The sequence below is a fragment of the Phyllobates terribilis genome, unplaced genomic scaffold, assembly GCF_046119375.1.
Source record: "Phyllobates terribilis strain yellow unplaced genomic scaffold, ASM4611937v1 Scaffold_3__8_contigs__length_932513732, whole genome shotgun sequence".
Taxonomy (NCBI): domain Eukaryota; kingdom Metazoa; phylum Chordata; class Amphibia; order Anura; family Dendrobatidae; genus Phyllobates; species Phyllobates terribilis.
This window is the reverse complement of record NW_027362763.1, coordinates 267,630,230-267,655,975: the sequence shown is the minus strand read 5'-3', so window position 1 is coordinate 267,655,975 and position 25,746 is coordinate 267,630,230. Positions and strand designations below refer to the sequence as shown.

Sequence of the window (25,746 nt, the reverse complement as noted above, 5' to 3'; positions counted from 1 at the left end):
ATGATATCAGGAGTGATAAAAATCCGGCATGTTCGATTTCCGACTGACAATCCTTTTGTTCTTGGCAAGAAGCTGCCAGATGAATCATGGTTTGCTGACAGCTTTTTATTGTATGGGGCCGCTAAGGATATACAAGTAGCCATAGCCTACACTTTATGATGAATAGGGGCAGTGAGCATTGCACAAAGGTACCGTGTGTTTCTATACTTTCCACAGTCCCCTGTGTTTTGAGCAGGTGCCATGGGTGCAATTATGATGTCTACAAGCAGGAATTCCAGGTGGTTTCCCACTGATGTAACCCAGGTTAATGGAGTCTTTGATGTTATCCCCCTGTCCACATTCCACCTCTCACTGTTTATCCTTAGAAGACAGAAAGATAATCTGATCCCAAGACTTCAGACCTTCCTTTGTCCTGAAAATCTTCCACTTACATGTTGTGAATATTCGGGGAATGTTGCAGCATGTATGTAGCTGAAGTAAAATTCTTTTCAGTGTTTCTAATAATGGTGATTTTATAAATGATTATACTTTTGCAGACAGTATTTGCAAAAACACGGAACTCCTAAAAGAAGCAATTTAGATGGCAGGAGTTTAGATATATTTTGGGGAAATACTGTCTTTGCAAGTAACAGAATAGGCTTCTTTCTTTAGGGTATATTTATTCTTTAAACAGGATAATCTGATATTATTTAGGAATTACCGTATATACTCGAGTATAAGCCGACCCGAATATAAGCCGAGTACCTAATTTTACCACAAAAAAACTGGGAAAACTTATTGACTCAAGTAGAAGCCTAGGGTGGGAAATGCAGCAGCTACTGGTAAATTTCCTCATTCTGGTAAGCTTTCATCCCCAATCCTGGTATGCATGGCCCCCTCGTCCCCAATCCTGATATGCATGGCCCCCTCGTCCCCAATCCTGGTATGCATGGCCCCCTCGTCCCCAATCCTGGTATGCATGGCACCCCTCATCCCCAATCTTGGTATGCATGGCCCCCACATCCCCAATCTTGATATGCATGGCCCCCCTCATTCCCAATCCTGGTATGCATGGCCCCCTCATCCCGAATCCAGGTTTGCATGGCCCCCCTCATCCCCAATTCTAGTATGCATAGCCCCCTCATCCCCAATACCGATATGCATGGCCCCCCTCATCCCCAATCCTGATATGCATGGCTCCCCTCATCCCCAATCCTGGTATGCATGGCCCCCCTATCCTGGTATACATGGCCCCCCATCACTGCACACATGAAAAAAAGAAACACTTATACTCACCTTCCTTCCCTCTGATCTAGCGCTGCATCCTGTTCTGCCAGCAGTTGACCTCAGCATCTGAGGAATGTATGACGTCACTGCCATGCGCCCTCAGATGATGAGGTGGGCGTGGAGAGGAGTGAATATTCATTTTCTTTAATAGCGCACACTGTCAGGCGCAGTCACGGCTTAGCAATCACGTGTGCCGCTACTAAAGAGAATGAATATTCACTCCTCTCCACACCCATGGGAGTGGGGAAGAGTGAATATTCATACTCTCTAATAGCGGCCACAGAGGATCACTGAGCCGCAGCAGGAAGCCGCCGGCTGCGACTGATACTGTGCGCGCTATTAAAGAAAATGAATATTCAATCATCTCCACTCCCATGGGCGTGGAGAAGAGTGAATATTTATTTTCTTTAGCAGCGGGCACACATGGTAGCTGCAACAGCCGGCTACCACTACTACCTGTGCAAAGCTTCTCCGCCGCTGCAACCCCCCCACCACCATCCACAGCCGAGAATGTAAGTATATACTAAAGTATAAACCGAGGGGGGCTTTTTTAGCCTAAAAAATGTGCTGAAAAAGTTGGCTTATACACGAGTTTATACAGTATATTCACACTGAGTTGTTGACATGGATTTTAATTGGATATACTTCACAATCCACATCAAAACCTGCCTCAAATACTATTTTTATTCTTTGATGTGGATTTTGAAAGGGATCGTCTTCAAAATCCAAATAAAGAAACCCTCAGTGTGGACAAACCCTAGAGATTATGTCGTATTCACAGGGTTTGCCAAGATGCGGTTTCCTTCTGGATAGATGCAGGACAGGAAACTGTGGAGAATGGCAGTGCTCTGCAGTTTCTATAACACCAAGTGTGAACAGAGTGGTTTACGTGCACCCATTTATTTTATGCCAGATATAGCAGCCTCCCCATCAGGGGACACACATAGCTGTGGGTGCCAGAATATTCATCGGGGCCTCCAGACTCTGCCCCAACAGATGATGTCGGGAGAGAAAAATCCGGCATGTCCGATTTCCGACTGATAATTCTTTTGTTCTTGGCAAGATAAGCCTCTGCCAGAGGTGTCTGGAAGCACCTCTCTTTTAGAGAGCACAGGAGCGGTGTATGGAGGAGTCGAGAGATAGCTGCCAGCGGAATGATGGTTCATCCAACAGCTATTTATTGGGTATGGGGAACATATTGGACTTTTACTTACTGTAATTACAACAAAACTTATCAGGCATTTATGGCACATCCAAAGGATATGCCATGAGTGTATAAGATTGGAATAACCCTGTAACATAAGGGTACCTAGGTTCTCAAATTCAGAAGCTTGAACATATGAGATAGTTAGTAATATTTTGTAATGCAAATAGTAAATTATATCCAGTCGATACAGATGTGCTGTGGTTCCACAGCGAACAGCATCAGTTCCGGCACAAGAACAGTTGAAAACATTGGAGAATCGGGGCAATAAGCCACAAAATGATGTGTGTCTGAATAAATCATAAAACATATTTAGATTTGAGAGTCCTCAGTGGTTGATACCATCTTTTCAGTTAGCCATTAAAAGGTAACAGGTTGCAAGCTTTTGAGACTACTCAGGTCTCTTCATCAGGCATAGTATAACCCAAAATCTGAAGAGTCACATATTTATACAAAATAGGGTACAAAAATAATGCAATAGATGAGACAGGTGATGAAAAGCAAAGCCATTACTTTGGGAGAGATAAACATTTCTGGCAGTAAATATTTTAGCAGTTCATAGATAAGGACTGTGAAAGTTTTTTGTTCCCCTGATCATAGCATCAAAGACATGAAATTACTGGTATTAAAAGGTAACTTCAAATCTCAGAGAGAAAGGAGAGTCTTGGAATATAAACTAATGGTAAACCTTTGACACCTTCAGAGCAGGAATGAATGTGTCGCATGGATTTATGTCATTCTACATCAACTAAGGAATGTGCCCATCAGACTTGTGGGGTCATTACAACACTGCAGCAAACAATAAAACTTTCACAGTCCTTATCTATGAACTGCTAAAATATTTACTGCCAGAAATGTTTATCTCTCCCAAAGTAATGGCTTTGCTTTTCATCACCTGTCTCATCTATTGCATTATTTCTGTGCTCTATTTTGTATAAATATGTGACTCTTCAGATTTTGGGTTATACTAGCCTGATGAAGAGGCCTAAGTAGTCTCGAAAGCTTGCAACCTGTTAACATCTTTTCAGTGAGCCATTAAAAGGTATCAACCACTGAGGACTCTCAAATCTAAATATTTTCCTATCTACTGGCTAACACAGTACAAAAATATATATACATACAGTACAGACCAAAAGTTTGGACACACTTTCTCATTTAAAGATTTTTCTGTATTTTCATGACTTTGAAAATTGTACATTCACACTGAAGGCATCAAAACTATGAATTAACACATGTGGAATTATATACTTAACAAAAAAGTGTGAAACAACTGAAAATATGTCTTATATTCTAGGTTCTTCAAAGTAGCCACCTTTTGCTTTGATGACTGCTTTGCACACTCTTGGCATTCTCTTGATGAGCTTCAAGATGTAGTCACCGGAAATGGTTTTCACTTCACAGGTGTGACCTGTCAGGTTTAATAAGTGGGATTTCTTGCCTTATAAATGGGGTTGTCTTGTGCAGAAGTCAGGTGGATACACAGATGATAGTCCTACTGAATAGACTGTTAGAATTTGTACTATGGCAAGAAAAAAGCAGCTAAGTAAAGAAAAATGAGTGGCCATCATTACTTTAAGAAATGAAGGTCAGTCAGTCCAAAAAATTGGGAAAACTTTGAAAGTGTCCCCAAGTGCAGTTGCAAAAACCATCAAGCGCTACAAAGAAACTGGCTCACATGAGGACCGCCCCAGGAAAGGAAGACCAAGAGTCACCTCTGCTTCTGAGGATAAGTTTATCCGAGTCACCAGCCTCAGAAATCGCAAGTTAACAGCAGCTCAGATTAGAGACCAGGTCAATGCCACACAGAGTTCTAGCAGCAGACACATCTCTACAACAACTGTTAAGAGGAGACTTTGTGCAGCAGGCCTTCATGGTAAAATAGCTGCTAGGAAACCACTGCTAAGGACAGGCAACAAGCAGAAGAGACTTGTTTGGGCTAAAGAACACAAGGAATGGACATTAGACCAGTGGAAATCTGTGCTTTGGTCTGATGAGTCCAAATTTGAGATCTTCGGTTCCAACCACCATGTCTTTGTGCGACGCAGAAAAGGTGAATGGATGGACTCTACATGCCTGGTTCCCACCGTGAAGCATGGAGGAGGAGGTGTGATGGTGTGGGGGTGCTTTGCTGGTGACACTGTTGGGGATTTATTCAAAATTGAAGGCATACTGAACCAGCATGGCTACCACAGCATCTTGCAACGGCATGCTATTCCATCCGGTTTGCGTTTAGTTGGACTATCATTTATTTTTCAACAGGACAATGACCCCAAATACACCTCCAGGCTGTGTAAGGGCTAGTTGACCAAGAAAGAGAGTGATGGGGTGCTACGCCAGATGACCTGGCCTCCACAGTCACCAGACCTGAACCCAATTGAGATGGTTTGGGGTGAGCTGGACCGCAGAGTGAAGGCAAAAGGGCCAACAAGTGCTATTTATCTCTGGGAACTCCTTCAAGATTGTTGGAAGACCATTTCCGGTGACTATCTCTTGAAGCTCATCAAGAGAATGCCAAGAGTGTACAAAGCAGTCATCAAAGCAAAAGGTGGCTACTTTGAAGAACCTAGAATATAAGACATATTTTCAGTTGTTTCCCACTTTTTGCTAAGTATATAATTCCACATGTGTTAATTCATAGTTTTGATGCCTTCAGTGTAAATGTACAATTTTCATAGTCATGAAAATACAGAAAAACCTTTAAATGAGAAGGTGTGTCCAAACTTTTGGTCTGTACTGTATATAAACATATATATTTTTTTGTCCTGAATAAATCATTAAATACATTTATAGGAATACACGTGTTCAAGGAAGACACTGCACAACACACAAAGCAACCATGTCATTTCTATAGGAAAAAAGTTTTATAATCACGTATCCTGCAGTCAGATGGACATGCTGATTGTTTTATGTTGTATTCGCAGACCTCCCACCTCGTCTGACTCAATAGATCATCATATCCAAGCTGTGAATACCGCACCTGCCATCAATCTTACTGCAATTTTAATTAACACCTGTATTCACATCTTCCCAGATGAGCCCATCGTGCCTACACAAGCTATTATACAACACACAGAAAAGCCGTTCCACATTGTATGTTACCTAGAATCACTTCCAAACTCCTTATTACGCAATCAAGTCATAAACACCAGCTGCAACATTAAAGGGGAGTCTAAAATGGGCTGTCTGCACCTTAGTGTGCAGCGGAGGTCCTTAGATGTGCTGCTGTCATGAATGATGTACTTATACTAACAGGAAAATATTATTCAGTGGAATCTTGTCATTTCTTCAGTTTATAAAGGGCAATTACTTCCCATTTTCCTCTGATCACTGGTTTATTTCTACACATAAGCAATCATTTCCTGAAGACCTAACTCACTGCTATCATCTTTTATGACGATATATTATAATAAGACAACACTATATAGAGAGCAGAACCACAAACATAATGTAAGACCTTTCTAAATGGAAAGTCGGAAGATTTTTTTTGTGTATTCACATAATCAACTATGCAGGATTATTGAGATCTCTAAGGCTACATTCACACATCAGTGTTAGTCTTCGCATCCAATAGAGATTTTATTTCTCAGGTACTATCCTTGTTGCATCACTTTTTGTCTCATCTCTTTTTCTCTCTGTAGGTAGACTGTGGGTATGTGCCTACGATGCAGATTTGAAGCAGAAATTTCCTGAGCGTTTTTGTCTCTCCTTGCCAGAAAAAAAGCATGCGTTTTTTACATGCGTTTTTGAGCATCAATTAATTATTTTTGGAGCTAAATAAAGATGGTGAGACATTGCTTAAGCCCTTGGATTACCATAAGATCTGGGGTGAGTATATTGGTTCATTTAAATTATTAAAGAATGGGTCTGTTGTATTTCAAATAAAGTGTTTACACTGTTTGTTTCTTTACTTTGTTTGGTCATGAAAAGGTCTGATTGACACCTTGGCATCACCAAACAAAAAAGCTGGGTGTCAGCTAGTCCCATTCACCCAATCTTCATTAGCATTTCTATTCATGTAATTTATGCGACTGCTGTGAGCTGTTTTATTTAGCCTGGGAATGTGCCAAGGGCAAACATTTTCCCTGGTCATAATTAACATCTCACAGCTGGTTCGTTAGCCCCTATGTCCCCCCTCCCCGATCAGCACTCAGCAACGCTTTGGACACAACGAATTTATGTTGCATCCAAAACGCAGTGTTCTAATGCCTGCCGAACTTTTGTTGTCGGTACATGTGAATCCACCGCATATAATGACACTTCAATCAGTCAAAATCTGCAGCGGAGACTAGCGTGTCCGCTACAGAAACTGACATGCTGCGGGTGAGTTTGGGTACGTGGCCACGGTCAGGAGCCGCTGCAGGTTTGACGCTGCGTGTTTATACAGCGTCAAACATGCAGCGTCCAGATGTTACAGCATAGTGGATGGGATCTCTAGAAATCCCATGTCCACTATGCGTGCATCTGAGGCTGCGAATCACCCTGGACACTGACATGTGGCGCGTCTTTCAGGACCGCAGCATGTCAAATCCTCTTGTGGAGTCGCTAGTCTCTGCAACAGAAATTTGACCACTAGAAAGTATAGAATGCGGTAAATCCGCATGGTTCAGTGAATGGGTTTAGTGTATGCTGCGATATTTTTCACACACAGACTCGGTCAGTAAAAAAAAAATCGCTCATCTGCACTGTCCTCTTGAATAATATTGGTCTGACTGCTGTATGTATTTTGCAGGGACAGCTGTCGAACCGAAATTCCGTCGAGTGAACGAGCCCATGCAGTGGTTTCTGCTGAGCACTACGTTGGGGTTTCTGTAAGAATCCCTGAAAAACAGGATTCCGACATTATAGTGAAGCGGATGGAGTCACCTTGGACACTCTATGGCCTGTAACCCAGTCTTGTGTATGGAGTTTATCAGAATTTCTGTGTTTTTGTTTGTCCACCCACGTTTTAAAGATTGACCATAGGTTCTCAATGGGATGGGAATCTAGGGAGTTTCCTGGCCATGAACCGAAAAATTTTAATGTTTGTTCACCAAGCCACTTAGTTATCACTTTCACCTTGTGACATGGTCTCCATTATGCTGGAAAATGCATTGTTCATCACCAAATTGCTCCTGGATCGTTGAGAGAAGTTGCTCTTGGAGGAATAAAAATGGTATCTAATCATCACCCATTGAAAGAAATATGCCTGATCTTTCTCTTCACCAAGGTCTGCCACAAGCTGCTGCCAGATGTAAATTATTAGTGGCTTACCAAAAAGAAAGAAAATTCTAGAATTCTTCTGCTAAACACACACATAAGACTTTCAGGCCCACTATGAGTTTTGTAACTCCATAGTAGTGGAGTTATATAGTCAGTAGTAAAGTCGGTACAAATTGATTGGCAGGACCTGGCCATGTCAGTAATCTGTGATAGCTGGAAGGAGATCCACCTCTTAGCTGGTTCTATTTTTGAATACCCAGCCTACAGCAATGTCATCGTTGTGGCGTGACTTACATGTGACATCACAACAGGTCGACTAATCAATAGAACCAAGGATGCCATCAGTCAAGAGGTGGTCCGCCGCTCTCCTGTCCAGTCGCCAGAAATTACTAATGTGGCCGATCGATAGAGTCTCAAAAATCGACTCGCATGAACTCTAGTCAGTAGCATTGCTCTTTTTGAGCTAGTACTGCTGGGATTTTATTTCACATAACATAGGATGCCATACTGAAATAAATCATTAAGTTCATGTTGCACATTTTCCAGGGAAACGTGCTTGCTTCCTTCTTCAGACTTGAATTTCCTTCCTGTTGTAAATGTAGGAAAAATGTGCTATCTTGCTAATAAATTCAATATTTGTATAGTATTGGTTTGAAGTCTACTTGGGCTGTCGATACACTAGAGATTTCAGAAGGCCAAAAAGACACTTTTTCATGACAGCAGCTGTATGTGACAGATTCTTACTAAAAAGCAAATATCAGAGGAAAGGTTGATCAAATACAATGCAAAATGTGATTTTTACTATATGGAATCTACCTTCCAGAAGCATTGATATATCATATAAATAATTATCATATGTTGGACAGGCTGATCTGCGATGTTGAACTTTTTCGCTTGTTATTGGTTGCAGTTGTTAGAAATATTGGGTATATGCACCCCATTAACAGAAGCCAAGGCAACCCCTGAAATTACACATCAATCACCAATCTAGCTGGGACTGTCCAGGACATACATACTAATAACCTGAGACTGGTGAGAGTCCACTACCCGGCACCCCCAATCATGGGCTTATATTTCTTAGGTAGGTGCTGGATGTAAGTAATGTACAGAGCAGAATGAGAAATAAACTGCAGAGATAAAAATTGAACAAAGCAGTGGTGTTCTGCTTCGTAGATTGCTAACATCTGGCTGCTTCCGGAGGAGATATCCACTGATCTGATCTCATACTGATCACCTACCCTATTGCCTACTACCCTATGAATGAATCAATATGTAAGTCCAAGACAAACCTATTAACTTATGGCACTGTTGTCCAGAACAGCAACCTTCATAGACCTACTGAAAAAGCCATTCAAGGTAATTCAGTAAACAGCTAAAAAGAACAAGTGTATGACCTGATTTAGGCTATATTAGGATATCCTTAAAATAGACCATCAATATTACAGTGCTGGCCAAAAGTATTGGCACCCCTGCAATTCTGTCAGATAATACTCAGTTTCTTCCTGAAAATGATTGCAATCACAAATTCTTTGGTATTATTCTCTTCATTTAATTTGTCTTCAATGAAAAAAACACAAAAAAAATTGTCCTAAAGCCAAATTGGATATAATTCCACACCAAACCTAAAAAAGGGGGTGGACAAAGGTATTGGCACCCTTTGAAAAATCATGTGATGCTTTCTAATTCGTGTAATTAACAGCACCTGTAACTTACCTGTGGCACCTAACAGGTGTTGGCAATAACTAAATCACACTTGCAGCCAGTTAACATGGATTAAAGTTGACTCAACCTCTGTCCTGTGTCCTTGTGAGTACCACATTGAGCATGGAGAAAAGAAAGAAGACCAAAGAACTGTCTGAGGACTTGAAAAACCAAATTGTGAGGAAGCATGAGCAATCTCAAGGCTACAAGTCCATCTCCAAAGACCTAAATGTTCCTGTGTCTTCCGTGCGCAGTGTCATCAAGAAGTTTAAAGCCCATGGCACTGTGGCTAACCTCCCTAGATGTGGACTGAAAAGAAAAATTGACGAGAGATTTCAACGCAAGATTGTGCGGATGGTGGATAAAGAACCTCGACTAACATCCAAACAAGTTCAAGCTGCCCTGCAGTCCGAGGGTACAACAGTGTCAACCCGTACTATCCGTCGACATCTGAATGAAAAGGGACTGTATGGTAGGATACCCAGGAAGACCCCACTTCTTACCCCGAGACATAAAAAAGCCAGGCTGGAGTTTGCCAAAACTTACCTGAGAAAGCCTAAAACGTTTTGGAAGAATGTTCTCTGGTCAGATGAGACAAAAGTAGAGCTTTGTGGGAAAAAGCATCAACATAGAGTGTACAGGAAAAAAAAGAGGCATTCAAAGAAAAGAACACGGTCCCTACAGTCAAACATGGCGGAGGTTCCCTGATGTTTTGGGGTTGCTTTGCTGCCTCTGGCACTGGACTACTTGACCGTGTGCATGGCATTATGAAGTCTGAAGACTACCAACAAATTTTGCAGCATAATGTAGGGCCCAGTGTGAGAAAGCTGGGTCTCCCTCAGAGGTCATGGGTCTTCCAGCAGGACAATGACCCAAAACACACTTCCAAAAGCACTATAAAATGGTTTTAGAGAAAGCACTGGAGACTTCTAAGGTGGCCAGCAATGAGTCCAGACCTAAATCCCATAGAACACCTGTGGAGAGATTTCAAAATGGCAGTTTGGAGAAGGCACCCTTCAAATATCAGGGACCTGGAGCAGTTTGCCAAAGAAGAATGGTCTACAATTCCAGCAGAGCATTGTAAGAAACTCATTGATGGTTACAGGAAGCGGTTGTTCGCAGTTAGTTTGGCTAAAGGTTGTGCAACCAAGTATTAGGCTGAGGGTGCCAATACGTTTGTCCGGCCCTTTTTTGGAGTTTTGTGTGAAATGATCAATGATTTGATTTTTCATAGAATCATAGAATGGTAGAGTTGGAAGGGACCTCCTGGGTCATCTGGTCCAACCCCCTGCTCAAAGCAGGATTCACTAGATCATCTCAGACAGATGTCTGTCCAGCCTCTGTTTGAAGACGTCCATTGAAGGGGAACTCACCACCTCTCGTGGCAGCCTGTTCCACTCCTTAATCACCCTAACTGTCAAAAAGTTTTTTCTAATATCTAATCTGTGTCTCCTCCCATTTAGTTTCATCCCATTGCTTCTAGTCTTTCCTTGTGCAAATGAGAATAAAGATGATCCTTCTACAATGTGACAGCCCTTGACATATTTGTAGACAGCTATTAAGTCTCCTCTCAGTCTTCTTTTTTGCAAGCTAAACATTCCCAAATCCTGCAACCGTTCCTCATAGGACATGGTTTGCAGACCAGTCACCATTCTGGTCGCTCTTCTCTGAACTTGCTCCAGTTTGTCTATGTCTTTTTTAAAATGTGGTGCCCAAAACTGTACACAGTATTCCAGATGAGGTCTGACCAAAGAGGAGTAAAGACCGATAATGACTTCACGTGATCTAGACTGTATGCTTCTGTTAATACATCCCAGAATTGTATTTGCCTTTTTTGCTGCTGCATCACACTGTTGACTCATGTTCAGTCTATGATCTATTAGTATACCTAAGTCTTTTTCACATGTACTGTTGCTTAGCTCTATTCCTCCCATTCTGTATATGCGTTTTTCATTTTTCTTGCCCAGATGTAGTACTTTGCATTTTTCCCTGTTAAAAACCATTCTGTTGGTTGCTGCCCACTGCTCCAGTTTATTTAGGTCTTTTTGAATCCTCTCTCTATCTTCTCTAGTATTAGCTATCCCTCCTAGCTTTGTGTCATCAGCAAATTTAATCAGTTTACCCTCAATTCCTTCATCTAAATCATTGATAAAGATGTTGAACAATACAGGTCCCAGGACGGAGCCCTGTGGTACCCCACTTGAGACATTCATCCAGCTGGATGTGAAGCCATTTACAACCACCCTTTGAGTCCGATCACTAAGCCAGTTATGAATCCACCTAACAGTTGCCTGGTCCATTGCATACTTGGTCATTTTTTCAATAAGGATGGTGTGAGATACTTTGTCAAATGCTTTGCTGAAGTCAAGATATACTATATCTACAGCATTTCCCTGATCCACCCAGTCAGTGATTCTGTCATAGAAGGAAATTAAGTTAGTCTGACATGACTTGTTAGTTACAAACCCATGCTGACTCTGGTTAATCACTTCATTCTTATCCATGTACTTACATACATGTTGTTTAATAATTTGTTCAAAGATCTTTCCTGGTATAGAAGTCAGACTCACCGGCCTATAGTTCCCTGGGTCCACCTTCTTCCCCTTTTTGAAGATAGGAACAACATTTGCTCTTCTCCAGTCTTCTGGGACTTCTCCTGTTCTCCAAGAATTTTCAAAGATTATGGAGAGTGGTTCTAAAATTTCTTCTACGATCTCCTTCAGTACTCTGGGGTGTAATTCATCTGGACCTGGAGACTTGAACTCATTTATGTTAGCTAAATATTCCCTCACAATCTTTCTGTTTACAGATAACTTGGATTCCTCTATTCCTTTAAAAGGACAGTGAAGATCAGTTGATGTTACATTTTCTTTCTGAGAGAAAACAGATGCAAAATAGGAATTAAAAAGTTCGGCCTTCTCAACATCCTCTCTTACCATTTCTCCATTTTCATCCTGTAAAAATCCTATAGCATCTTTGACTTTTCTTTTACTTTTGACATACCCCCAAAATCCTTTTTTATTGCTTTTGACATCTCTTGCAAGCCTTAATTCATTGTCAGCTTTAGCTAACCTGATACGTGCCCTGCAGGATCTGCAGACTGCATTATAATCTTCTTTAGATATGCCTCCCTCTTTCCATTTAATAAACATTTCTTTCTTTCTTTTTAGCATGTGTTTAAGTTCTGTGTTCATCCATCCTGGTTTCCTTAAATGCTTCCCATTCTTCCTACTTTTCGGGATTGTTAACGATTGTGCTTTGAGAATCTCATTTTTAAAAATTTCCCATCCTTCCTGGACATTTTTGTCCTTAAGGACATCCAGCCATTGGATCCCTCCTATTCTCTTTCTGAGTCTCTTAAAATCTGCCTTTCTAAAATCTAACCTTGAAGTCTGAGTCTTCACATGTCTTCCTCCTCTAGTTATCCAAAATTCTATAATAGCATGATCGCTGCCTCCTAGGGTCCCAGCCACCTTTACCTCCTCAACCATTTCCTCCCTGTTTATAAGGATTAGATCCAAAGTAGCAGATCCCCTTGTTTTCTCCCCTACCTTTTGGAAGATAAAGTTGTCAGCAAGAGAGGATAAGAATTTGCTTGACCTGTTAGTTTTACTTGAGAGAGATTCCCAACAAATGTCTGGATAGTTGAAATCTCCCATGACCACTACGTCATATTTTTTGGAGAACTTGGTCATTTGATACATAAAGAGTTCATCCATATCTTCAGCTTGCCCAGGTGGCCTGTAGTAAATGCCTACAATGGTGTCCTTTCCGTTGTTCTCTCCTTGTATTCTTACCCAAACAGTTTCCACAGAACTCCCAGTCTCTGAAGCTTCAATCTCTGTGCAGATATACGCTTTTCTAACATACAATGCAACACCTCCTCCTCGTTTATCAAGTCTGTTTCTTGCAAATAAGTTGTATCCTTTTAGCCTTTTATTCCAATCATGTGTATCGTCCCACCAAGTTTCAGTGATTCCAATGACATCATATTCCTTTTCCTGCATTAGTAGTTCCAATTCTCCTTGTTTGTTGCCCATGCTTTGTGCATTTGTATAAAAACATTTTAGTTTGTGATTGGTTTCTCTTCCTCCCATATTTTTATTATTTAAATTGTTTTGTCTTTGTTCTTCCTTTCCACTTCCAGTAGCAGAGATCTCAATAGTATTTGTCAGCTGTATGGCTTTTTCTGGCCTTTTGCTTCCCTTCCCACATTGTTCTAGTTTAAAGCTCTTCTGATGAGTGTAGCAAGGCGACTTCCAAATACATGTTTTCCAGTCTTCGTAAGGTGCACCCCATCTCTAGCAAGTAGTCCATCGTATAGGTAATTCACTCCGTGATCCAGAAATCCAAATCCTTGTTGACGGCACCATCGACGTAGCCAGTTGTTCACCTGTAGAATCTTATTCCACCTCATTGTTCCATGGCCATCCACTGGGAGGATGGATGAGAAGACCACCTGCGCTCCCAATTCTTTCACTTTCTTGCCTAAGTCTTCAAAGTCACTGCAGATGGTTTCCAGGTCCTTTCTTGCGGTGTCATTTGTCCCCACATGTATTAGCAGGAATGGGTAGTGATCTGTAGGTCTGAAGAGTCTTGATATCCTGTCAGACACATCTTTAATTTTTGCTCCTGGAAGACAGCACATTTCTCTTGAGGTTATGTCTGGTCTGCAGATAGCGGCCTCTGTTCCTCTTAACAGGGAATCCCCCATGACCACCACTCTCCGTTTTTTCTTCACAACATTCTTCTTTCTCCATCCAGGAGGATTCTGAGGGCTTACAAGGTTATTCATTGCTGGCAAAGTCTTATTTTGCTGTATTTCTTCATGGTTCTCCTGCGTGAGAGCCTGGTACTGGTTCCTGAGCAGTATGGGTGCTGACTGCCTCTCGATCCTCCTGCTTCTGTGGGTCACATGCTTCCATTCCTCTGTTTCGTCAGGTGCAGTTCGAATTTCTTCTCTTTCTGAATCATGAAGAGATAATTCTGCTCTGTCTAAGAACTCTTCACCTTCCTTAATGATTTTCAAGGTAGTTAACCTCTCTTCTAGATTTCGCAACTTTTCCTCCAACAGGGACACAAGCTTGCATTTCTGGCATGTGAAGTTTGGCTTTTCCACTGGCAAGTCTGTGAACATGTAGCAGGATATGCAGCTCACCAAATGGCTCCTGGACTCTTCCATGTTCTTATTGTTAATGTTCTGAAAACAGTGAAAAAAGCTTAAAAAAAAAGCTTCAAAATGCGTGCGCCGGTAGGCGCGCGGTTTACCGATGTCCTCTTTTCAGCTCCAACAGCCAAAATCCAGTGTTCTTTGAGCTCGCGGAGACTCTTCACTTACCCCAAAATGCAGTGGGAATATGCAAATTATCTCCTCAGGACTCCTCCCCTGATTTTTGCTTCATTCTCTTTTGTGTTTTTTCCTTGCAAGCAAATTAAATGAAGAGAATAATACCAAAGAATTTGTGATTGCAATCATTTTCAGGAAGAAACTGAGTATTATCTGACAGAATTGCAGGGGTGCCAATACTTTTGGCCAGCACTGTACATCAGTGGAGGTCCAGCTCTTGGCACCAAGATGATCAGCTATTTTTTCGATATAAACCTCTTCACTGTTTACCATGCACAGCTCTGTACCTTTAGTAGTTGCTTTGCTTTGTATAAAACTTCAGTCTGAAATAGAGAACTGTGCCTCGTAAATAATGTAGGGGACATGGCGGTTGTCAAGACCCCCTCAAACAGCTGATTGGTGAGGGTGCTCACAGCCTTACTCCCATCTAATATTGATGACTACTTTTTTTTTAGGAAACCTAGAACATATTGGGATCTTTTATTAGGACAGCAGTGTCTATTCCTGTTATGATCTGCAACATCTACTAAGGAAAGATAGGGGAAAGCTGTCCCTACAGTAAGACTAAGCTGAATCCCTACGATGTAGCGGGCTGCCTGTTCCTAGTGAACAGACCTGCCTTAGTCCTCGGCTAGTCTGAAAGAAGACCTATAGAATTAAGGGAGGGGTCCCTAATAGAACTAAGGACTGGGACAAAAATGGGACACCTCCTAAACAGAGAAGTTGTTGCAGAACACAAAAATACAAACAGACAAAAATGTACTAGAGGTCTCAGAAGGACTAAGCGAACTGACAGAGAAAGGCACCGAAGCACAAGGCTAGAGAAACAGTCAAACACTGAAGTCCAGCACAGCCAGAAGGGCGGAGCTGGAATATATAGGCAGATGGTCACGTCACCGCAAAACACAAGATGGAAAAAACAAACAGGAGGGTTCTAACAATTCCCAACACTAAGTATATGGCACATCGATGTTTGTCAGGTAGACTCCATGTATTAAAAATCACATTTTTCATTGAATTTGATATACTGACAAAATGCACAACATATTGTCATGATTATAGAAACTTACAATGCAAAACACTAGTAAAATACACAAACATTTGGCGTTACAATAAACACATATGGCAGATAAATATAATCATTATATAAAGTGATTTGGCACAAAAGTGGTTACGATCAAAGCTTTTTTTATAATGAGGTTCTTACCTGTCTGGCCTCTGTAGTTCTAAGCAAGTGTGTCTTATAGGGCTCTGTCCTACACGAGCCTAGACCTACAGACGGCCCTGAAAAAGCCTGTGCGAAACATGTATTGGGGTGCTGGGCAGTGAGGTGCAGCACTGCTGGGGATCTGTTTGGCCTTTTCTCTTGACATTTGTCTGATGAATTTGCGGTATATTTCATGTGCTGCCACGGTATGTTATAATATATTAAGAGATGTTCATCTTGTGATGTGTAAGCAGCTACCTGTACATAAATGTGTGAAGTGTGAGATCACGTCTAACAATTGTTTTCTATCGATAGCTATAAAGTGATTACAAACCGGCCAATGCAGAAAGTCTGTATGGCTCCTGGAATGGACGAAACGCTTCCTAAATGTTACATTATTTGTTCATCCTTGTGGTGTAGCACATCACAATTCATTGTGGCTGTCACGTGGTGTCTGGAGCTCATTGCCATATGGCAAGTAAAAATAGCAGATGTGTTAAACATAACAGAATAGTGTAGGATGCAAGAATCTTTATAAATAACTACTAACACATGTATGATTATTAGCCGATTTCACCATGTGACATATGAAGGAGCACTTCTCTAACAGTCAGAAAACCACCAGCTATTGAGTTGATCTCTGTTATTTCAACTGCTTGCACCTAAAGTGCGATGCTCCTGGATGTGGTATGTATGGAGTAATAGTTTCCTAAAAGCATTTCTTGTAGGGGAACATATCTCTGTAAAGATGGCACCCGACAATGGCAGAACAGCGAGGCCGCCTGGCCCTGTACTATACACAGGCTTTGTGGTCAGTATATTGTCTAGCCATGTGTATGAGTGTAATATTACACTATAAATTGGGAAAAACTTGTGGTGATCAACAATATAGCACCAATGTTCAAAAGTCATACATTTATATCTACTTTAAGTTTTCCCTAGGTTTGATGACTTTTGAGATCATTCCCTTTCCTCCTATCTTGTCTGCTAATGACAAGCGGATTCCTGTTCATATGGGGAATATCCCTTCACCAAACTACTCGATCAACGACCGGTGAGTGAATTCTCAATGACTGTAAAATCTCTACATATATTTACACTGGACCCACAAGATGAACGGTATTTGGCTTGTGGGTATAAAGGCCACTTAAAGGACAAATGCAAATTAAAAGGAATTGCACCTGGTATGTTCTTTAAATAACGGCAAATGCTTCTGCTTTCCCATTTATCATTCTGTTCATTCAAACTATGGGAAACTACCCCACCACTAATGCAGAAGACACAGCATGGCTTCTATAGGCAGAATATCTCTGTAATATGGAACCATACAGCGCCCATGGCGGCATCATGGAGCTGCAGAATGCCATGTACATCCATATAGTATCTGTGCATATAAATCATTGCCGAGTGTGGATGCCTGTAGGACAAACTGCACGTATATCATTTAATACACAATATCTAGTCACATTACTGTGGACACAGCGTCTTTTTCAGGCGGATTCTGCGCCCCATAAAATGAACATCGTGCACAGCAAAGTCAAAACCACCAACAAAGTCACTTAAGGAAAACAACTGCCGACGTTTGCATTATAAGTGGCTTCGCCTGGGAAAACTCAGCGGCAGCATCTAGATGGCGTCAAGTGCACATAACCCGAGAGCACAAAACTTATATGTAGCAACTACAATGAAAATATTGCTTACCATGAAAAATAATTAGGTTACCATTATACAGAGGTTAAAAATCCAACATTGTTTTAATGAAGAACTTGCGACAGAAATCTGAGAAAGACCCTGGGATTTCTGCCGTGGATATGCACTCTGAACTATACTGGGTGCACACGCGGGTCATCCCTATTCAATTAAAAATCCACATGTGGTTCCCCACCAAGGTTTACAGATGGAATCCGCTTCACTATGCAATATGTCACCTATTGAGACAGTTTTCCAATCCACAGCTAGAAATCTGCAGCTGTATGAATGGCTTTTCCATTGAATACAATAGAAGTTGGTATGTGGACAGTTTTCACACAGATTTTGATGCTGAATACATGCAACGTCTGGATGAGTATAATAAGAGTATGTTTAAAATCCCACTAAGGGTCCGTGCCCACGATGCGTTTTTCAAGCGTTTTTGCTGTGGAATTTTTGCTGCGTAAACGCTTGGTAATATTTCCCCCATCGTCCCCAATGAAATTCCGCAATTTCAATGCCCATGCTGTGGAATTTTCCGCAGCGTTTTTGATGTCCGGAAAAATCCGCAGCATGTCCATTATTTGTGCGTTTACGCATGCGGAATTTCCTTCTACAATGCATTAGAAAACGCAAGGCAATTCCGCATGTGCAAAACACTACAAAAACGCGCGTCAAATTCCGCATGCGTTTTTCTGGGTAAGGACATACAGAAATGAAGCGGAAATTTTCTGCTTCATTTCTGCATCGTGGGCACATAGCCTTACCCTAATATTTGCCAGTTTGTGGATGTACACGCAGCATCTATTAGACGCTGGCGCACCTGCTGAGTTTTCCCAGGCTCGGTTATCTTCCTGAAGCGGTTTGGCAGTGGTTTTTGCTGTGGCTTCGCCATCAGCGTGTATTACTTTATACTGGGAAGAATGAGCATGCTCGAGTGCTCGCCGAGTATTTTCACTCTCCTGTGTGCATGATTTGCAACTGTTTGACAGCTTTAATACATGTGAGGAATGCTTGTTTCTTAGGCATTCCTCACATGTATTAAAGCTGTCAAACAGTCGCAAATCATGCGCACGGAGTGACTAAAACATAACACCCGAGCATGCTCATAAATCTCAAGTAACGAGCATGCTCGTAAATCTCAAGTAACGAGCATGCCCGTAAATCTCAAGTAACGAGCATGTCCGTAAATCTCAAGTAACGAGCATGTCCGTAAATCTCAAGTAACGAGCATGCCCGTAAATCTCAAGTAACGAGCATGCCCGTAAATCTCAAGTAACGAGCATGCCCGTAAATCTCAAGTAACGAGCATGCCCGTAAATCTCAAGTAACGAGCATGCCCGTAAATCTCAAGTAACGAGCATGCCCGTAAATCTCAAGTAACGAGCATGCTCGTAAATCTCAAGTAACGAGCATGCTCGTAAACCTCAAGTAACGAGCATGCTCGCTTCATCACTAATCAGTAGGTCTTTGGAGTGTCGGAGGAAACCCACACAAACATGGGGAGAACATACAAACTCCTTGTGGATATTGACGTGATCATTTCTGCACAAACTGCAAAGCAAAGGGTGAAGTCCACAGCAAAAACTGCTTGTAACATGAATTTTGCTATGGAGCATCTTCGGATAATGTAGTAAAGTAGGTTGCAGTAAAATGAACCTTTAGCAAAATAAATGGTAAAAAAACGTTTGCACTTCAATGTAAAAACAACTTGCTGTGCATACTGTATGTTCAGTCTTTTGAGCTTCTTTTAGCTACTTCAGATTTCCAAAACACAAAGCGGTTAAAAGAAGTGACCTGACCATTCTTCAGGCACAATGCGTTTCGAAGCCGCTCACTAGTTTATTCAATACAAATTTAAAAAAAGATCGGCATCTAAAGACATAGCAAAAAACATCCGAAAAGACGGCAAAAGAGACTCTTCAGGACAAAAGATACACGTTTGTCCTGAAATGTCTTCCTCCTAAAAAAACTGCCAGGTTCACATACACCAGAAAGACATTGTGTACACATACCCTAAGATAGACCATTATCACACTTAGGCCACGGTCCCACTATCAGTATTTGGTCAGTATTTTTTCTCAGGAGGGGGAGCCAAAACCAGGAGTGGGTGATAAATGCAGAATTGGTGACTTGTTTCTATTATACCTTTACTCTGATGGAGCCAAAACCAGATGAGGAACAAACTCCTGAGAAAAAATACTGACAGTGGGGCCACGGCCATATAGTAAATACTGCATTTCTTTCTGCTGCTTTGTACCCGACATTTTCTGCAGGTGTCCACGACCATATACACAATAACAATCTTCTCTGATTATTGCATTTTCTATGTTTTTCCTTTTATTTGATGCATTTTGGGGCAGATGTGAAGCAATGTTTTTACTGCATTTTTATAATACAGACAAGCTTTGATTCTGTACTCAAAAACACAACTGCATTTTTTTTTACATATGTTTGTCCAGGCTCCATGGACACCAATAAAGAAAAAAACACACCAAAAACAAACAATTCACCAAAGTCTACATGGGTTTTCATGAAATCACATCCACTTTGCCGGGACATTTAAAAAAGCAGATTCTCTCCACACAAAAAAACGCAGCAGAAAAAAAACTAAGGATAGCTTGTCAATAAAAAAGTAGTGGATAACTTCTTTAATAAAAGAAATAAAAAACAACACAAAAATGACAGTAGTTGCAGGTGTTGATGAGGGGGAGTGCTGGAATCAGATACTCTTGACTAATGAAGAGGTGCCCGCCTCTTCGTGAATCTGGAGCATCTGACGAGTGTTGTGCGCCTCCGTGCGCTATGCTAGAAACCACACTCCAGTCAGGTACTGGAGTGAGATTTCTGGCGTATGGAAAGCCACAGCTCGTCACGAATTAGATAAGTTATGGTGTCCAGCCCCAGCTACGCCTCCATCCCACCCCCAAAAATTTTGTATGGGAGAAAGTGGTGTGAAAACACCAAAAGTCGCGCTTAAATTTTTACAATTTTTTGCAGCTTTTATGACAGAATTTTGGAGTGACAGCTTTGATGAATCGGACGGAAAAGCAGTAAAGGGTTTCCCTCTTTCACACAATAGCAGTAAAGGATGAAGACTTACTGATGTGTAATTTGATCTTGCTTGTTTCTGGTTCCTGGACTCTTGCTCCTGGAACTGTAGTCCTGCAAGGTGCTTCTCTAGGGCTTCCCAATCCATTGTGGGAAGCTGGGGTTCCTCCCTCATGAGGCCACCAGAACCAACAAATGAGTTCAGTGGAGGCCCTCTGACAGAGTTATTCTGAGGTTTTGGAGGGCTGTGCTTGCTTCTATTTGGGGGTTTCCCAGTTACTAAGTTTCCATTTAATTTGTGCCGATGAGAGGGATTTCCATTGGTGGCAGATAGATGACCACCTTTAATGTCCTCAAACTCTTCTGCTAAACTCCTGGCTGTGACAGTCCTTGAAAAACAATTGTCTTTAGGAAAGCCATCATCTCCTCCAACTTCTTCTTCCTCATCTTCATCTTCCCACTCATCACTCGCCTTGTCCACCATAAAGTCCTCCTCCTCATAATCCTCCAGGGCAGCCAGATCCAGGCTGGGGGAAGACTTACAGTCCGAGCAGGGAGTCACTTTGTTGGAGCTAGATTCGGAACTTGAGCGGCTACAGGCATCACTTCCTAAATCCATGCCATCCTCTCTGTAATCCTGCAGGTTGACGTAGCCAGCATGCCAAGGAGAAAAAAAGGAAAGAAGAAAGACAGATAAGTTTGTGTTTCTTATTCATCAAAGTCAAGCAGCCTGTCTATACTCGCACTCTGGAGAAAAAATAACATGAAGCAACTGGAAACTGCCAGCAAGAATATCCATCCCCTGAGGCTGTAAAGATTCCTATCAATCCACTCCTCCTCTGTCTGAGTGGAGCTCCAGCCACAAGGACACATGCATTACCATACACACCTCCGACAGAGTGATAATAAGCAGTGTGCCCAATATTAATATTCCTCATGATAATTACCACCACACTCAATTGCTGTTGCTTGTGTGGGCATAACGAGGCTGCTCCTTCTCACGGCAATGCAAACCTTACCCATATAGAGCTAGATGTGAATACATATACCTACAGATATATAAGGCAGTAAATAGTCATCGTTCCTTGGTATTATCAGGCTACGTTCCCAAGATGAGGATTCGGTAAGTTTTTGATGTTGTAGATTTTCTGCACTATTTCTACACCCATTAAGTAAAATAAGTTACTTGCATTTTTCCGACAATACGAAGCATAAAAAACTCAACGAAAACTCATTGTGAGAACATAGCCTAAGATTAGGGTCAATTGCAAAAACAGCATTTCCTACTGATGACCTACAGAGCTAGCAATCCTATGACAGATCATGTCATTTTTAGCCCACGGCTACTGTAATGGCAAACACTGGCTGATCAGAAGACCCTGTCTGCGGCTCTATAGACAGAGTACAGACCTCCATAAACAGCAGCACGCCATCTGCATAAGGGCTGGCAAGGTAGCGGTACTGATATTAGGTGCTGAAAAAAAGGCAAATGTGGAGGTTTCTTTTGGCAATACCCATCGGTTCAGAGATTATCCCCAATGCAGTATAAAAAGTTCATTTTCTTTATATGAATCTTTTATTAAGGTGATGTTATATATAAATAATTGTTACCGATCCGAGTATTCCCAGATTGTCTCTTAACCAGTTGGCAGCGCCCAAAGAAACCGCCTGCATTTTCTTCTTTTCTATGTACTGATTACCCCATAGTCTTTTTAATGAGACCGGCTGGCAGCCAACCTGATACATACACTACGCTCTACTGCATCGCTCACAAGGTAAGGAAATATACAGCAACAAATCTCTGCCCCACTGTATTAGTGTCCCTCTCTTTAGGCACGCATCTTCTGGCCTTCTCATCCTGCAATGAAAGTGGCTCATGAGGACGTCCCCGTACCACTCCATTACTTATAGTGGGATATATAATCGTGACGAGTCATAATAAATGTCAATGTATATAAATATAACAAAAATGACAAACGTTGCCAGGAACTGGATAAAAAAAGGAGAACGATCTACAGATACAAAATTCCTAAGATAATTTCCGGAAATATTTAGTATTAATTATTTAGAGGCGAGCACACCTTCAGTTTGCTATAGAATATATAAGTCAGCAGCAGTAATAATGTATACGCCGTATATTACATATGGGTGCAGACAGCGGTCATCAGCCATCAGGAATAGGCATTTCTGTCATCCGGCACCAGTGTGACATATACGGATCAACCAGATCTACAGATGTATTACAAGACATCTGATGTAGGTGGTGTATACCCCGTATAGTATATACTGCTGGGACATAGAGCCCATTATACCATCCAGGGAGTAGACAAGCCTGAAGAATAGGAAGACCCCAAAGATCTGCTACCTGATATGATGTGTCCTTATACTACACAGCTGCCCATTATATATATATATATATATATATATATATATATATATATGCACACATACACACGTTACAGTATGTATGTGTATATATATGATACAGTGTGTATATATATATATGTTACATGTATACATATGATACAGTGAGTATGTGTCTATATAGATATATGTATATACACACACGTACACACGCTACAGTATGTATATATATAGATATATGCATACACAATATGATACATGGATACACATGCATATACTCTGCAGGTACACACAGTCACACACCATTTCTACAGGTGGGCAGTGTAGATGTAAAAAGTAGGGGTAACCCTAAAGAGCCATATTCTGCCCTTCAGCCCCATACCTGATGCCCGGGGTCTGTACCTTGTAGCCCCTCATCCCTGTGTGACGCAGCCGTGCCCCCTCCTCCGCACCCGCAGCACTGCACAGGATCCTCCGCTCTCTGTACCGGCGCCGCCCGGCACCAACATCCACAGCTCCGGAAACTCCTCACTCCGTTCACGTCACTGCGTAAAGTGCCGGGAATAGGAATTCCGGAGTCTACGTAAGTGCTCGCTGTAATCGGGATGCCAAGTGCTGCCGAACTGCGCAACTGGCGTAGCTGTATGGGCGGACACTGCCACCTAGTGGAGAAAGGGATTAGCGCACTCAGGGCGCGCCCTCCCTAGTTATGGTACAAAGCTGTATTCATTCAGAAATGATGGCGGTGGTGAGGGGAGCAGCGGCCCTGCGGTCACATACTGTACAGTGTCACACACTGTGCAATGTCACATACTGTACATGTCAGTTACTATATCACACATTATACATCAGTCAGGTCTTTGCATGATGTATTATGATGTTAATGCAGAATTAAAAGCATCCTTAGTCTTCATGTAAATCCAGTCCTGAAGGTTGATCTTTTGGATCCACCGCAGGTCGCACTATATCTGTTCACACATACAGTGGTATATATGAACTCCACAGCATATTAATATACCGGTGATGTGAAGAGCCTCTCCTCATCATCCTCACTCTGCTCGGTAAATCTGCGGTGTGGAATTGATTGTCGCTGCAGATTTCAAATCCACTACGATTTTGAGGCAGAGTTTCCTTTTCAGCGGATTAGTCCCATGTGGATCCTTACAGTCACATTTAAAGGGGTTGTCCGGCCTTAGACTACCAGTCTGCAGTTACTCTATGTGACTGCAGACTTGTGATCCCTCACATCACGTGCACTTGGGCTGTGAGGACTCTCTGGTGCCGGCGCTGGGAGTGGGCAGTCATTTGACCACAAGTATGTGATTTGCATACTCCTGGCCACATTCCAACTAGACGTGTCCAACCTCGCTCAATTCACTGGCATTGAGTGAGGCCATGCTCATTTAGTTGGCATGTGACCGAATGTATGCAAATTACACACTTGTGGTTATGCGCAGCACCAGAGAGTCCTCACAGCGCAGTGTGAGCAAAGTGAGGACTCACAAGTCTGCAGTCACTGACTGCAACCCCAGACAACTCCTTTAGAGTTGGTTCAAATCAATTTGCAGAACGCGGTCCATTGGCCTCGTAGGTAATCTGTGGTCGCTGGACAGTAGCCCTGAGAGCCTCCTCTTACCCAGCGACATCCGCAGCTCTTACGTTCATTAGCCGGCCTGGCACGATGTGACATGTGCATCACGTAGTAGCTAGGATGTCACCTCAGGCTAGCGATCGAGAGAAGAGCCGCAGATGCCAGGAGGTAAGGTAAGAGGTCGTTCTGATTACTCCTGTCCAGCAGCCACAGATTACTGACGTGGCTGATGGACCGGGTCATGTAAATCAATTCGCACCAGTTCAGGAGCCATTACTTGTAATGGTATTGCTGACAAATAGGGATGAGTGGACCCGTGGTTGTTTGGGTTCTGGTACCCAATTGAACTTTAGTCCAAAGTTCGGTTCGGGTATCAGAACTGTAACCGAACTTAAGCATGAACCCAAATTTTGGAGCTGAAAAATGAAAATATCTCTCTGTCTTTGTTGCAGAGATTTCTGCTCTAAAAAATAGTTTTTTGTTACAGATGACAGGTAATAGACATGATGAGTTAAAGTGCACCTGTCCCTGTCAGAAGGATTGTGCTCAGTAAACCACATACACTGTCGGTGGGCGACATTACACTGATTAATATGATACCTTGGTTGATGAAATCTGTCCTGTGGTTCTTGTGTAATCTTTACTTTCAGTTTGGAGATCATGATATGCTCGTGCTCCGGGGCGGCTCTATCTGGTGCTCTGCTGACATATTCATCTGTATGCTCTTATGACTGCTCACTGATCCTTCACTGACCTGCCTCCTATTTTACCTTTTACCTAGCCTCGCACTTCTAGATGCATTATGTAAAATAGGAGGCAGGTCAGTGAAGGATCAGTGAGCTGTCATAAGGGCATACAGATGAATATGTAAGCAGAGCATCAGATAGAGCGCCCCCACAGGGCAAGAAACAGGAAGTAAGTAGCCTTCCTTTTTTAATTTGGTTGCAAAAACTGCACCTTTATGGGAGGCTCAGTTTTATCTACACTTTTAGGAATATTACTGATCTAACTGCATTATTAATGGGTAATCACTTTCCTCTGCTGGATATTTTCATTACATATTTAGAAAGTAATTTATTAATCCTCTTTAGATTTCCTTTAAATCTTTCAGTTTTATATTACAAGCA

General features: G+C 41.9%; 1 protein-coding gene across 4 annotated transcripts in view; it reads right to left on the bottom strand.

Moving 5' to 3' along the window:
* SCHIP1 (schwannomin interacting protein 1) overlaps window positions 1-25,746 on the bottom strand; it is a 771,081-nt gene that overhangs the window by 111,508 nt on the left and 633,827 nt on the right. For 2 of the 4 annotated variants that reach the window (XM_073674798.1, XM_073674800.1), the window contains one exon: window positions 20,717-21,301. In XM_073674798.1, coding sequence (XP_073530899.1) covers window positions 20,717-21,301 — 585 coding nt within the window. Of the gene's footprint in view, window positions 1-20,716; window positions 21,302-23,410; window positions 23,596-25,746 lie in introns of those variants that run through there. The other 2 variants (XM_073674801.1, XM_073674799.1) reach the window with 2 other exon arrangements.